The following is a 15,359-nucleotide window of genomic DNA, read 5'->3' on the forward strand; positions in this document are numbered from 1 at the left end:
TTTAGTTTATTTATTCAGTGTTGTTAGATGCCAGAATCAAAATGTCACTACAGTCTTAAAAAGCAAACCTGTGACAGTAATGCAGTGTCCAAGTTTATTTGCTCTCAGTGGTGCCTTGACCCAATATGACTAGTTAAAAGATGATTTTTCTAACTGCCAACATTCCAAAATCCATCTGGGATCTGAAATTCAAACTTTTTCTGACTCTTAAATCATCAGTGGTAATAAGGATTCTACTATCCAGATCTGGCAGACAGCATTGTTGATGATAAGCAAAGCATAGCAGAAGCTGCACTGGCTTTTCAGAGATAACTTTATTTCTAATTAAAGTTGGCTGATAGATTATAGGGAGAAGGTTTGTGGAGACAGGTGTCATTATTACACAGCAATTTTTCTGTCCATAGCCATGTTTCACTTGTTGGAGCCTGACATGCTGAGAATAAAGGTTCTGATTCTCCCATATGGAGCTCTTTGGACCCTTTTTGAAACCTATGACCAGGCCAATGTTACATAGGAAAGAGAACAGGGAGAGAGTCCTCAGCTCAAAGTGACAGGCAGAGATTTTTTAAAAATCAATACAAAACTCAAGCTCATCCAGTGTCCTAAAATCCATAATGAATCAAACAGCTGCATAATCTAAATGGTAAGAAAAAAATGTAAAGACTAGTAATTTCTCTCCTCTTCCATCTTTGTAGTTTACAGCCAAAACCCATCTTTCCTTTGGCCAGAAGGAGTCACCCCTATTTTAAAAAAAAAAAAATTACTGCAGTTTTCAGACTATGTATCCCTACCGTAAGATGTGTTTGGGACCAATACTGTAGATAAAACAACTTGCTCATATGACTTTGGCTTCCTTTATTTGTACATGTGTCTAAGCAAGGCATCAGAGAGGCAAAGTCTATAGGATACTGGCCCCAGAACTGCACATTTTTCAGAAAGCCTATAGGATTCTCACCCTGACTCCTGCACTGCTATCAATGTTTGCCAAACTGACACTGGCCCTGTCTTTGTGAACAATGTTTTATGCTGTCTGGATGCACTCCACTTCCTGCCTTTCTTTTCTCTCCCTTACTTCTTTTCTCTTTCCCTTCTTTCTCTTTTTTCCTTATTCTCCATCCTTACCCTCTACTCTTCATTTTTTAATTTAAAAGCTTATTGTGTTCCCATACTTATTTCTATGTTTAGCCCCACTTGCAGGACTTCCCCTTTTGCTGCTATCAGTACACATAAATTCACTGTCACCCAGCAATTCTGTGTGGGAATAAACAAGATCATCAGTCACACTAAAAGTACATGGCCTGGGAGATAATGCAGATGAGTAATACACTGCTGTTGCAGCAGTATGCCATCAATATTAATAAAGAAGCCAGATTTCTCAATCTGGCACTACATTTTAAAAAAGGTTTGTTGGCATTTAACATGGAGAATAAGACTACTAAATCTACCTCCTTTGATCTGACTTTCCATAGTATTTTCTACACCTAGTTTTCCTAATTTAAAAAAAAAGTTAATACGGTGCTGATAAAACATGCTGGATTAAATAATAATATGCCTTTCAAGATGAAGTCCTGTATTTCAGCCTGATCCAAAGCCCAGTGAAGTTAATGGAAAAACGCCCATTGACTTAAATGGATTTTGGATCCTGCCCTTTATGCATGGAACCCTTTACACCACCAGCTGCAGTAATACAATCTACCAGCTATTTGCCACCAGCTTATGTCCCTCAGCCTTGACATGAAGGGAACATCTCTGGGTGTTAAGAGAGGAATTCAGTCTCCATGGTCCATTCAGTTCTTAGCCTTTCTGCTGCGATGGGCAATAATGATGTCAATGAGCCCTGTTTGTGATGGCAGTTTCTCTGATTTGAACAACTGACTAATTGTAACTGAGAAATCACCAGCTTATTATTAATGAAAGAAAGGACACAGTACCTATTTTACACTAAGCAAACCTCTTCTAAATGGTGATATGAATGCCTGTGCACTGCTGGAAGTAACTTTGCATATGGATATATGCTGTTTTACAACATGTTAAGAGTAACATAGAGTGGTTAGCAAACCAAATTTCACTAGCATAGACTAGTGGTTTTTAACTTTTTCTCATTTGCAGACCTCCAAAAAAATTTTGAATGGAGATGCAGACTGTTTGGAAATCTTAGACACAGTCTGCAAATCCCTACAGGTTCACGGACCACAAGTTGAAAACTACTGTTCTATGGTAACGACAACCTTTCACAGACCCCTTAGACAGACCCAAAAGGGGCCATGCGCCACAGGTTGAAAACCACTGATATATAATGTCTAAGTGTCACAACTTTAGTTGTACAACTCACTTAAAAGATATCTGTAGTATTTTGACTGAAATAAGCTAGCAGTCAATAGGATTAAACTGGATCTTGTAAACAAATTCCCACATATGCAGTAGATCTCTCATCATCTTATTTTTCTCCTTTTTTACTTCCTTCCCTAAGATCCCTCTAGTGCTGGAATGTAGGTATGATAGTTAGTCATTCCTGCAGTATTCAGTTAGCATTAGATACAACACTTCCTCTCTCCTTGGAAAAAATAAAAGCTTATTATAAACCAGTTGCTAAATATAGTGTCAATCTCTAAGCAAATAATCTTTCCTATGTGGCCTTTTTCCAATGCTTAGCTTCGTCCTTGGTTTTATAGACCTTTCTTGATCAGTTATTCATATTTCCGCTTATCCATGTGCATTTGGATAGCAAAGAGAAGTTCTCATGTGTTATACCATTCATCATCCAATAGTTTCCCTTTTTTCCTGGAGATTGATTGTACTCTATTATCTGTTACAATATCTTTAGACATTTTTTTCTTCAAAGACATTTGTTTAGAAATGTGTGATTATTTCTGTGCTGATAGAAAGGGAGGACACTGCTGGAAACATTGATATCTCTGAGTTACTGCCTGATCATTAACTGATCTTATCTCCAAGACTGTATTTCCCCAACAGCCCTTTGGTAGTTCTATTAGAGTAAATGGTGCAGGTGTTGTTATTTCTTTCTGAACTTTGTCACTTTGATCATCATTTTCATATTTAGGTGCATAAATCATATGTAGGCACTTAAATAGAAATGCCCTGGTAATTCAGCAGATATCTGTTGATATGCAGATGATAATTCCAATTAAGTATCTTTCAGGTTATTCAACATTTCATTTAATTTTATAAGGGATGGCAATGAACTGTTTACAAGAGTCCAAGTCTCTCATATCTGTGTATGTTTATATTTGTCCGCTGGATGTTTTGCTACTACTTTCGGAGATATCCACTCAATCAATGGTTTCCTGTATGTTATCAAACAGCGCTTGATCTAAATGATTTCACTGGAACATCATGGGAGCACAAAAAGTCCCATGATTAGGGTTTAAATTAGCCGTTACCCCTCAAGGAAGAGTTGTTGGGGTCATTGTGGATAGGTCTCTGAAAACATCTGCTCAGTGTGCCATGGCAGTCAAAAAAGCTAAGAAAATGTTAGGAACCATTAGGAAAGGGATAGATGATAAGACAGAAAATATAATCATGCCCCTGTATAAAGCCATGGTACCCCCGCACCTTGAATACTGCATGCAGTTCTGGTTGCCCCATCTCAAAAAAGATATATTAGAATTGAAAAAAGTACAGAGAAGGGCAACAAAAAATTAAGAGTATAAAACAGATTCCATATGAGGAGAGATTAAAAGTCTGTGATGTGTCAGTTTAGAAAAGAGACGACTAATGGGGCATATGACAGAAGTCTATAAAGTCATGAACAGTGTGGAGAAAGTGAATAAGGAAGTGTTATTTATGCCTTTCCTGATTCTTTTTTTATGTGGTCACACAATGACATTAATAGACAGCCAGTTTAAAAGAAACATTAGGAAGTACTGCTTCACACAACACACAGTCAACCTGTGGAAAAGGAATATATCTTCCTGTTCTAGGGTTTTCTTGGCTGTCTGTACAGCTCTCTCAGCCTCTCCATTCACTTCTGAGCAATATGAGCTGCTAGTAATATGATCAAAATCATGTTTTGTTCAGAATGACTTAAATTCTGCTGCAGTCAGTTGTGGTCCATTGTCCATCCCTTGTTGTTCTGGAATGCCAAAATGAGCAAAAGTGCACTTCAGTTTCTTGTGACATGTCTCTCAAGTACATTATCTCTCTATACATGGAAAAACAGTCCATTACGACCAGGTAATGATATCCTCTGTATTCACATAAATCTGAAGCTAGTCTCTTCCAATGTCTGTTTGGTAAATGTGTTGTGATTTAAGGTTCTTTGTGTTGTGTTGGTCTATTAGTTCTGCAGTGTTCACATGCAGATACTTTATTGTTTATAACCTTGCTGATGTCAAGCCACTGCACTGGCTGGTTGGCCCATATATGGCATTTAGTTAATCCTTGATGTCCTTCATGGATGAGGTTTAATATTTCTTCTGTCATTTTATTTGGAATTACAATGCAGTTGTCTTAATCTTGAGTCCCTTACATTTACTTAACTGTCTACGTACCACAGAGTAGCCTCTTATCAGTTCCTTAGTATCCTTTATAGTTGAGCCAGCCAGCCCTAATGTAATTTAGAACTTACTGAAGTTGCATGTCTGTTGAGGTTGCTTTTTGTAGCCTCATTTCTGACACTGATCGGTGTGCATCCCTGTATGCCTTTACATCATCTTTGAGATCACAAGTAGCTGAGTGTGTGAGAGTCATACGATCACATTCATCACTTTTACAAGACTATGGTAAATTTTGTACAGAGTATGCCTTGTGAGGTAACATTTGAAAATTCATAATCTGCTGAACATTGAAATATATGTAGCAACACTGTATGTGAAGTTATGATATTCTACTGAAATGTGTTGTAACTCTGGGTAAAGCTCACAAACCAGTTTTTCAGAGACAAAGACACACTGGCCCCTGCGACGTGTTAAAAAAAACTATCAACTGCTTAAGCAATCATTCTTCAGCCGGAGGAAGGTGTGAATGCAAAATTTACATTGCATCACAGGAATATTTCAAGCCTCACATCCACAAGAGACTGCTTTTCACCTACACCCTAGCTGGGGATAATCCTCAAAGAAGGGAGAGGGATATAAGAATGAGAGACAGTGACTTCCAATTCACCTCTCCTCCTCCCATCTCTCTGCTCGTGACATCAGTGAATACCAGAGAGACTCTTAAGGAAGGGGGCAAGGGAGGAGTTCCAGGCTGAAAAGAGGATCCAGACTGTGAAATTTACTGCAGCATATGGTGAGACAAAATCTAATGCTTTTAAGTTCACTTGTTAAATTAGGCATTAACTTCCATTTTGCTCTTTTATTTTCTTTTGTAGCCAATCCTGACTTTTATGCATCATCACTTGTAATCACTTAAAATCTATCTTTCTGTAGTTATTAAACATATCTTATTGTTTTGTCTTAACTAGTGTTTGAATTAAAGTGTGTGGGATAACAACGCTGGCACATTATCATTTTCCTTTGATGAAATGATGGACTTTCTATGAACTTGTACTGTTCAGGAGGGTGCTGACCTGCACAAGATGCACATTTCATGGAACAAGGCTTGGACTAAGAATTTGCGAGTATCGCCCTATATGTAATTCATGAGTGAATGCTCAGAGTGCTCATGTATTTAGCTGGGAGTGAATTTACATGCTGAAGACTGCGTGAGCAGGCCAGGAGTGGCTGTTTATATAGCAAAGCAGTGTAAAGGGCACCCCTGGCTAGAGAACTGAAGGGGCTCAGCTATTCAACAGTCCAAATCATACCCTGGGTAACATCACAGTGTGATGCTGGATTCCATGACAGAATGTTGGCTACTACCAGATTTTCCTCAGGAACATATTTAGAAGTTGGATTAAATCACACTAACCTTATCAATAGACGTTGACATCTTCGCAGGGCTTGATCCAAATCTTTTCCACTGATGAGGGTTTTATGGTCTTTTATCACTGTAAATTAATCCCATCCATACAGATATCTGTAAAAGTTTTCATATGCCCATAGACTTGCCAGGCCATTGTTTTCATTCACTCTGTATAATTTTTCTGCTTCTGTGAGTGTGCAAGAGCAAAACACAACTGGTTTGCACACAGATTTGTGTTGTTGCAACAGTATACCACCTAGGCCATAGAGGTGTTTGCATCTACACTGACCATTGTGAGTTTGTTCGAGGCAATGTCTTGATTTAGTCCCCATAGCCAAGATGCACTGGATAGTTCATGCAGTGATTTTGTCACTGTAGAAAGGTCTTCTAGGTATCGACCAAGGTAATATACCATGCCCAGTATGCTCTCAGTTCTGGTACATATGTGGGGGCATTTCATTCTCAGATTTCTTTTACTTTCTCAGGCTCAGACCAATTCCATCTTTCTTTATTGACTGTCCCAAAAGCTCAATTTGGGATAGGTGGAAAACACACTTTTCTTTAACTTCAGTCTAGTCTGACTGATTAGGCTGAGGGCTTTATTGAAGGTTTTGTTGTGTTCTTCCATTGAAGATCCATATATCAAAACATTGTCCATGAAAACTACAACTCTGTTTGTGTTTGTTAACAGTTCTGCAATCTTTCTTTGGAAAATTTCAGGTGCACTGGTAATCCAAAAGGTAATCTTCGAAAGTAAAATCTCCCAAAGTGTTTGATAAATGTGTCAATTCAGCACTTTCTTTGGCTAGAGGAATTTGCCAGAGTTGGCTTGAGGCATTCAGCTTGGGAGAATACTTTAGTTCCTTTCATTTTGGGAAGGAAATCATCCAGAGTTGGGAGAACATATTTTTCTCTCCCAATTGCTTCATTAAGTCTTTTAAGATCCACACAGATTCATATTTTTCCACTTTTCTTTATAACTACTACCATTGGGGCATACCATACTGTTGGTCTTTGAAAGTTGTTTCTCTGGCCCATGTGTTCGGAGCACTTTCAGGGCTAGTCAGGGCTGTGTCAGGTAACTTCCATTCTGGGAGGGGTTGAAAGTTAGATGTCTGCTTCTGTATCATTTGAAAGTCACTAGTGTTTCCATGAATATTCAGTTTCACTCTCCAGGCAGGCTCTGTGTCATGAGATGTGATAGATGACAGAAGCAATGGATTTTGATTGTCAATAATATGAGTTAACACCCTGACTGCTTTGGTGCAACAAACAACTGCAAAATGTCCATATTTGTGCAGTGTTGGAGAAGCCATGTTAGTCCTAGGATATTAGATGTACAAGGTGGGTGAGGTAGTATCTTTTATTGGACCAAATTCTGTTGGTGAGAGAGACAAGTTTTTGAGTTTATGCAGAGCTCTTCTTCAGGTCTGGGGAACTAATTCAGAGTGTCACAGCTAAAGACAAGATGGAACAGATTGTTTAGCACATATTTCAAGGGACTGTATGAGGTGAAGTGGCCCATTAACACTTCACTTACACCATTTTAATAAGCCATAAAGCTAATGTCTATTCGGACCATGATTTTTAGTGTCTAGCAAAGTTAAGAATTTAAGCTCCCAGACTTGTCTTTTTAAAGTTTTGTGCAGGTTTCCTTTGAGGACAACAATTTATATCACTTGCTGGGATAGCTCAGTGGTTTGAGTATTGACCTGCTAAACCCAGGGTTGTGAGCTCAATTCTTGAGGGGGCCACTTCAGGATCTGGGGCAAAAATCAGTACTCAGTCCTGCCTGGTGAAGGCAGGGGGCTGGACTCAATGACCTTTGGGGGGAGGGGATAGCTCAGTGGTTTGAGCATTGGCCTGCTAAACCCAGGCTTGTGAGTTCAATTCTTGTGGGGGCTATTTAAGGGAATGGGGTAAAAACCTGTCAGGGGATTTGTCCTGCTTTGAGCAGGGGGGTTGGACTAGATGACCTCCTGAGGTCCCTTCCAACCTTGATATTCTATGAACCCACTAACAGCCCCCTCAGTTGCTCTCCTGCTTCCTTTCTTCCCTATGACTGGAGGAAAGTTAATGGACCATTTGAGGAGGAACTCACCTACAGTAACTCCTCACTTAAAGTCCTTCCAGTTAACGTTGTTTCCTTGTTACGTTGCTGATCAATTAGAGAACATGCTCATTTAAAGTTGCACAATGCTCCCTTATAACGTTGTTTGGCTGCCACCTGCTTTGTCCACTGCTTGCAGAAAGAGCTGGTGATGGGGGCTTGGAACCATGGTTGACAGGCCTCCCATCAGCTCCCTGCTCCTCTAAGTTCCCTGTGCGGCAGCCGCCCAGCAGGCTATCAATTGGCGGCAGTTCAGCTGTCCCTCCCCACGCTGCCATGAGTTGCTCCTGCCCTCTGCCTTGGAGCTCCTCCCAGGAGCCTCGTGCTTGTTGTGCAGGGCGGGGGTGGGGAAGGGGGACTGTCAGGGTGTCCCTCTCCCCCCTGCTTCTGCCCATCTCCATAAAGCAGAGGGGGGACACAACAAGGCTCAGTATGGAGGGAGCTTTCTGGCAGCAGCAGCTGTCTCAACTTGCTGATCTACTTAAAAAAGCAATTATCAGAGGGGTAGCCATGTTAGTCTGGATCTGTAAAAGCAGCAAAGAGTCCTGTGGCACCTTATAGACTAACAGACGTTTTGGAGCATGAGCTTTCGTGGGTGAATACCCACTTTGTCAGATGCATGTAGTGGAAAACCACTGCATGCATCCGAATAAGTGGGTATTCACCCATGAAAGCTCATGCTCCAAAACGTCTGTTAGTCTATAAGGTGCCACAGGATTCTTTGCTACTTTTAAAAAAGCAATGTACTTAGAGGAGATCAGCGTACTTAAAGGGGCATTGCGCATCTCTCTCTCTCATACACAAAGTTTGTGTCTCTATCTGCCATGCTGTCTCCCCTCCCTCCATTTGTGCTGCCTTGTAGAGTGTGTGGCTACATTAACAATGTGTTAACCCTTGAGGGCTCAGCTGTTCTAGTTTATTATTTAGCAGTAAGGCATTCCCTGGGAAATATCCCACCCTCTTCCACCCACTGACTTCACCACCTCAACCAAGCTTCACCATCATCATTATTATATACAATATTAAATTGTTTGTTTATATACTGTATATATAATATAGTCCTTTGTCTGATGAAAAAAAATTCCCTGGAACCTAACCCCCCCCCATGTACATTAATTCTTATGGGGAAATTGGATTTGCTTAACATCATTTCGCTTAAGGTCACATTTTCCAGGAACATAACTACAACGTTAAGCGAGGAGTTACCGTATTGAGTTGTCTGTAAAGGTCTGCGCGCACTGATGGCACTGAAGAATACAGTGATGACGTCACATACACACACTGATACATGTCATGACATCACCACTGAATCATTTGTTCCCCGGGGACAAAATCAATAGTTCCCTGTTCTGATTTCATTATTTAGTGTTATATCCTATGCAGAGCCTCTCAGGATGTTGTCAAAGGACATTACTATGTTCTCGCCTGACAAAAGCACCGGTGTTGTACCACGGCCCCAAGTTTTCTGCTGCACAATCACACTATGAGCAACCCCAGGCACTGAAAACCATGAGTCAGACACCAAAAATCTGTTCTCTTCGCTTTCTTCATTGATGAGCCTCTCAAGCGGACCTGGGTCCTGTTTTTGAGCTTGTCTCCAGACCCCTGAAGGCCAGGTTTGTATTACACATGAAAACTCACAGTCTCATCTCAACCGCTCGTCCCCAGAGCGGGGACATTAACCAAAAATAAATAAATAATTATTGTGACACTGCGGCGATAAAATCACACCCTGCCCCTTGGGTTGCTATGGAGATAAGCACGAGCCGCACCGGAAACGTCCCTTCTCAAACTCTCCCCGGAGAATCGAGCGGCTCCTCTTTTGCGCCAGCCACGGGATGGGGGCCGGAACTGTGAGCTGGGACGTGAGTTCCAGCCGGGCCCTATTCGGTGTCTCACTTACTCAGTCTCCACCGCTCCCCCGCGGCGTTACCGGGGTAACGGAGTCGTTGGAGCAGCGAGGAGCCCAGGGGCAAGATGGTGAGGGCCAGGGCGGGGAGGGGGTCGCCGCTTGTGGGACGCAGGAGCGGGGAGGTCTGACGCCCCCCAGCGCCTCCCCGCTCTCACCCTTCTCCCCTCTTCTTTCTGCCCCTCCAGATGCTCTCCCGGGCCAAGCCGGCCGTGGGGGGTGCCCCGCCGCAGGGCGACAAACGGAAGAAGAAAGGCAAGAAAGTCCCACAGCTGGAGGAGCTGCTGGCCCAGAGGGACTTCACCGGCGCCATCGCCCTGCTGGAGGTAACGGGGGAGGGGGCTCGGCCTACAGGGCTCTGCGCTTCCGCAGCTAATGGGCTAACTCCGCCAGTCTCCCAGGCAACGGGGGTGCGAGTGGGAGGGGCCGCAGGCCACTGGGTCCACATTCTCCCCGTCCTCCTGCCAATGCAGGATTGGTGCCCAGTGCACAGCCCCCAGGGCCTTGCCCAAACCCTTCTCCCAGTGACTAGGGTGACGAGATTCTTTCTGGCAGACTGTTCCCAACTGCAGCAGAGCTCCTGGTTTGGAAAAAGTTCCAGCTTTTTCAACTAATTTGTCGTTTCTGTTCTTTCTCACACCCTAGATATGCCCCCTGCACCCGCCTGAATAATCACTCACCCTTCTTTACTTTTACAGCTTTACAATATTTGTACAGAAACTATGTAAATGGTTAGAAACTGCCTGTCCTTGAAAATGTGATATTCACACCGCCTGACTTCAGTGTCCAGAGTTGTCAAGCCAGCAGAAATCATCCTAATATTAATTTTATAAATTGATTTGTTTCACATGAGACACTCTGACAAAATTTGACAGCTGGTGTCATTTTTGCATCCCTTTTTCTTTGAAGTTTAAAAGGCATGTGGGGGAACAAGATGAGGACACTGACCTCTGGATTGGATACTGTGCCTTTCACCTGGGGGACTACAAGAGAGCACTGGAGGTAAGATGAAGAAATCCTGCTTCCTGCTGGAGAGAATCAGGATGTTGTCCTAAAGTGGTGGCAGTAGGCAGGAGAGATGTGTTTTGGTGGTGCGGAAGAAATGGGTCAGGCCACTTGTGTATAAATCCAGCAGCAATAGAGCAAACTATACAGAAAGGCAGTTTGGATTAGGGAAATAGGAGTTTCTACACTGAAACAGTCTATTGGTCCAGCATCCTAGTTAATCTTTGCCCCACAGCCTAAATTGTCCTTTTCTTAATTTCATGATAGTTGTTCTAACATTCTTTTCCCTATCTGGTGTGTACACCTTCAGAAAATATTATGTGGAAAGTTATTGTTTGAGCTGGGTGGAACCTTGTTACGGGTTGAGTTAAAACCTTGTTGAAATTAATGGGCGTGAATTCACTCTTTAGTTAGCATAACTGTAAGGATAAATTAACCACAGCCCCCCATCTAAAACTAAAGGGTTATGTGAACCCACTGAACAAGTTTGGACTATATAGGCATGGTGTGTGTGTGCACGAGTGCGCTAAATATTGTGTGTGTGTGTGTGTGTGTGTGTGTGTGTGTGTACGTGTGTGTACGTGTGTGTGTACGTGTACACCCACCCATGCATAGGACCAGAGAGACACAGAGACTACCTGGAAAAATCCAAGCAAAAGTTATAACCAGATGAGACCCTGAGGGAAACTTAGAGAGAGGTTCTGGGATGCTGGTTGAAAAGATGCTTGGACTTGTAAGCTAAGAAACTCCTCGCTTTGCCTTTGGTTATTCCTGTATTTGGAAAAGCAGGACTTTCATGCAATCTTGTTTATTTACAAGGAATGTACACAGGAAATACGAGATTCCATCTTCAATTCTTCCATCGGGAACATCCCCAGGGCCCTGAACTTTGAATACCCATTCAGATCAAAAAGAGGCAACACAGTCATATCCCCATCTTCATTATTTAGCCAAGTGGTGGTAGTACATATTTAATTCTTTTAAATCCTTTTTTCATAATCCCTCTAACCCCTTAATTGATTTTGTTGCTCTTCTATGAATTTTCTGATGACTGCATAAAACCTCCCTTTTACCTCAAAGAGTTTTCAAAGTTATTAGAAAATATGTTTATTCAAGTAATCTATAGATTATCAAGTTGCTTGCATCATATAGTGCCTATTGTACTCCATTTAAGAAGGTGACCCTATGGAATTTTGCCTTCTCCCCACAACTCTTCTGCCTCTCCTGTTGCAAAATAGAATTTGCTGCCAGTCCTGGATCACTGAGCCCATACTCTGTCATAGAATCATAGAATATCAGGGTTGCAAGGGACCTCAGGAGGTCATCTAATCCAACACCCTGCTCAAAGCAAGATCACTCCCCAGACAGATTTTTACCACAGTTCCCTAAATGGCCTCCTCAAAGATTGAACTCAGGACCATGGGTTTAGCAGGCCAATGCTCAAACCACTAGGTGTGCCCACACATTGCTCTCTCTTGACATCTAGCAAAACATAAGTCTGCTTCTGTTGACTATCTTGCCTTGTGTCATTCTGAAATGAGCCTTCACCGCCTATTAATTTGTTTCTATACCCTCCCATTTTCACACTTCCCTTTAGCCCTGGGAAAAACACTAAAGTAAATTCATAGAATTAGGGATCACAGGGGAAAAAACATCCTTCTATAGTTTTAGAGAATTATGCTGTGAAATTATGGTGACTTTTCCCCTTATAGGTGGAGTTTTTTGCTCACATGTACAGGGTTAAATGGGTTTCCAGTCTTGAGTTGGAATCATAGAATATCAGGGTTGGAAGGGACCTCAGGAGGTCATCTAGTCCAACCCCCTGCTCAAAGCAGGACCGATCCCCAACTAAATCATCCCAGCCAGAGCTTTGTCAAGCCTGACCTTAAGAACATCTAAGGAGGGAGACTCCACCACCTCCCTAGGTAACCCATTCCAGTGCTTCACCACCCTCCTAGTGAAAAAGTTTTTTCCTAATATCCAACCTAAACCTCCCCCACTGCAACTTGAGACTCCTTGTTCTGTCATCTGCTACCACTGAGAACAGTCTAGATCCCAGGGGCGGCTCTAGGCACCAGCAAAGCAAGCAGGTGCTTGGAGCAGCCCATTTGCAGGGGCGGCAGCCGGCAGGGATCCAGCCTGGGAGTTGAGAACCAGCAGGGGGCCCTGGGAGCTGTAGTTCCTTGGTTAGCTCCCTGCCTATAGAGCCAGCCCTGGATCAGGGGAAGAACTACATTTCCCAGCATTCCCTTGGCCGCTATCAACAGGAAAGGGAGGGGGAGGGAATATGGTAACTGAAACCTCATGCTGCAGCTTGCTGTGAATGGAGAGCTCACTGTTAGAGCGGGGTGGCACTGTGAATGGGAAACAAGTATGCCCAAGGAGTAGAAGGGGGGAGCCCAGAGCTGGAGCAGCATGGGGTGTTGTGGGGGAGGAGAGCCCAGGGCTGGGGTGCGGGTGATGGGGGAGAGTCCAGGGCTGGGATGGCAGACGGGTGCAGGTGCGGGGAGGCCCAGAGCTGGGGTGGCAGGGGGTGCTGGTGGACAGGGGATAGCCCAGGGCTGGGGAAGCAGGGGTGGGGAGCCCAGAGCTGGGGTGGAGGCAGCCAAAAAAATTTTTTCTTTGGGTGGTAAAAAACCTAGAGCTGGCCCTGCTAGATCCATCCTCTTTGGAACCCCCTTTCAGGTAGTTGAAAGTAGCTATCAAATCCCCCCTCATTCTTCTCTTCTGCAGACTTAACAATCTCAATTCCCTCAGCCGCTCCTCATAAGTAATATGCTCCAGCCCCCTATCAGATTTTTTTGCCCTCCTCTGGACTCTCCAATTTTTCCACATCCTTCTTGTAGTGTGGGGCCCAAAACTGGGCACAGCACTCCAGATGAGGCCTCACCAATGCTGAATAGAGGGGAATAATCACGTCACTTGATCTGCTGGCAGTGCTCCTACTTATACAGCCCAAAATGCCGTTAGCCTTCTTGGCAACAAGGGCACACTGTTGACTCGTATCCAGCTTATCGTCCACTGTAACCCATAGGTCCTTGTCTGCAGAACTGCTGCCTAGCCACTCGGTCCCTAGTCTGTAGCAGTGCATGGGATTCTTCTGTCCTAAGTGCAGGACTCTGCACTTGTCCTTGTTGAACCTCATCAGATTTCTTTTGGCCCAATCCTCTAATTTATCTAGGTCCCTCTATATCCTATCCCTACCCTCCAGCGTATCTACCACTCCTCTCACTTTAGTGTCATCTGCAGACTTGCTGAGGGTGCAATCCACGCCATCCTCCAGATCATTAATGAAGATATTGAACAAAACCGGCCCCAGGACCGACCCTTGGGGAACTCTGCTTGATACCGGCTGCGAACTAGACAGGGAGCCATTGATCACTACCCGTTGAGCCTGATGATCTATCCAGCTTTCTATCCACTTTATAGTCTATTCTTCCAGCCTATATTTCTTTAACTTGCTGGCAAGAATACTGTGGGAGATCATGTCAGAAGCTTTGCTAAAATCAAGGAATAACATGTCCACTGCTTTCCACTCATCCACAGTGTTCGTTATCTCATCATAGAAGGCAGTTCGGTTAGTCAGGTATGACTTGCCCTTGGTGAATCCATACTGACTGTTCTTGGTCACTTTCCTCTCCTCTAAGTGCTTCAAAATTGATTTCTTGAGGACCGGCCCCATGATTTTTCCAGGGATTGAGGTGAGGCTGATTGGCCTGTAGTTCCCTGGAGATGGAATATCCCTTCCCAACCAGCCCTGAATATGTCTGCAAGATTTTTGAGGATATTTCATTTTACCCTTATTCTGGAACAACTTGCAGGGGACAGAAGTTAGAAGCAGGTGAAAATATCTCACTCAGTGAATTCTCTTCTCTACAGTTGCCAGGGATGCTTGGAATTGGTAGACCTCAACGTTTTCCATTGCCTTAAATATTGGAATTGGGTAGGCTAAAGGGCATGAGTTGACAGTACTGAAACTTTCTTTAGTTGCATCTGGTAATATCTGCTTGTGGAGATGGAGAGACATTCTGTAAAAAATAATAATAATAATAAATTAAGTTTATTCTGTTGCATTGAATACTTTGTAAGGGCTTACATTACTAAAAGGAAATCCAGGATAGATTTTAAATTTTGAACACTCTTGGATGCAAGAGTAAAAGAGGACCAGACACATCAGTAAATAAAATAATCCAGTCTGTCTAAATCTGTTTCACCACCAGGTGGTGATATTGATCCAGGCCTTTAAAAAGTGCCAGTGTTTGTATTCATCTCTTCCGCTGTCTGCTAATAGAGGCATTAGGAGCTGGTCTGTGTGTATACACACATACATATACATGCGGACCAGCTTTTAATTTAAAATGGAAAGTGGCTTGGAATTTTTTTTATGCACATGTAGAAAAGTCTCAGTTTTTTTATCTGAGTATCTCTCCATCCCCACAAGCAGATAGTTTCCAGATGTAAATAAGGTTT

The 15,359-nt window shown here is 43.0% G+C and overlaps 1 protein-coding gene across 6 annotated transcripts in view; it reads left to right on the top strand.

The window, feature by feature from the left end:
• The window catches only part of IFT56 (intraflagellar transport 56), a 206,796-nt gene that overhangs the window by 121,084 nt on the left and 70,353 nt on the right, over nucleotides 1–15,359 (top strand). For 3 of the 6 annotated variants that reach the window (XR_007774561.1, XR_007774560.1, XM_050954252.1), the window contains exons 1-3: nucleotides 9,831–9,955; nucleotides 10,073–10,210; nucleotides 10,794–10,886. Coding sequence is in view for 4 of the 6 variants with exons in the window: in XM_050954252.1 (XP_050810209.1) it covers nucleotides 9,953–9,955; nucleotides 10,073–10,210; nucleotides 10,794–10,886 (234 nt within the window). In the remaining 2 variants the exon portion in view is untranslated. Of the gene's footprint in view, nucleotides 1–9,829; nucleotides 9,956–10,072; nucleotides 10,211–10,793; nucleotides 10,887–15,359 lie in introns of those variants that run through there. The other 3 variants (XM_050954258.1, XM_050954235.1, XM_050954243.1) reach the window with 3 other exon arrangements.

Source organism: Gopherus flavomarginatus, chromosome 1 (genome assembly GCF_025201925.1).
Source record: "Gopherus flavomarginatus isolate rGopFla2 chromosome 1, rGopFla2.mat.asm, whole genome shotgun sequence".
Lineage (NCBI taxonomy): Eukaryota > Metazoa > Chordata > Testudines > Testudinidae > Gopherus > Gopherus flavomarginatus.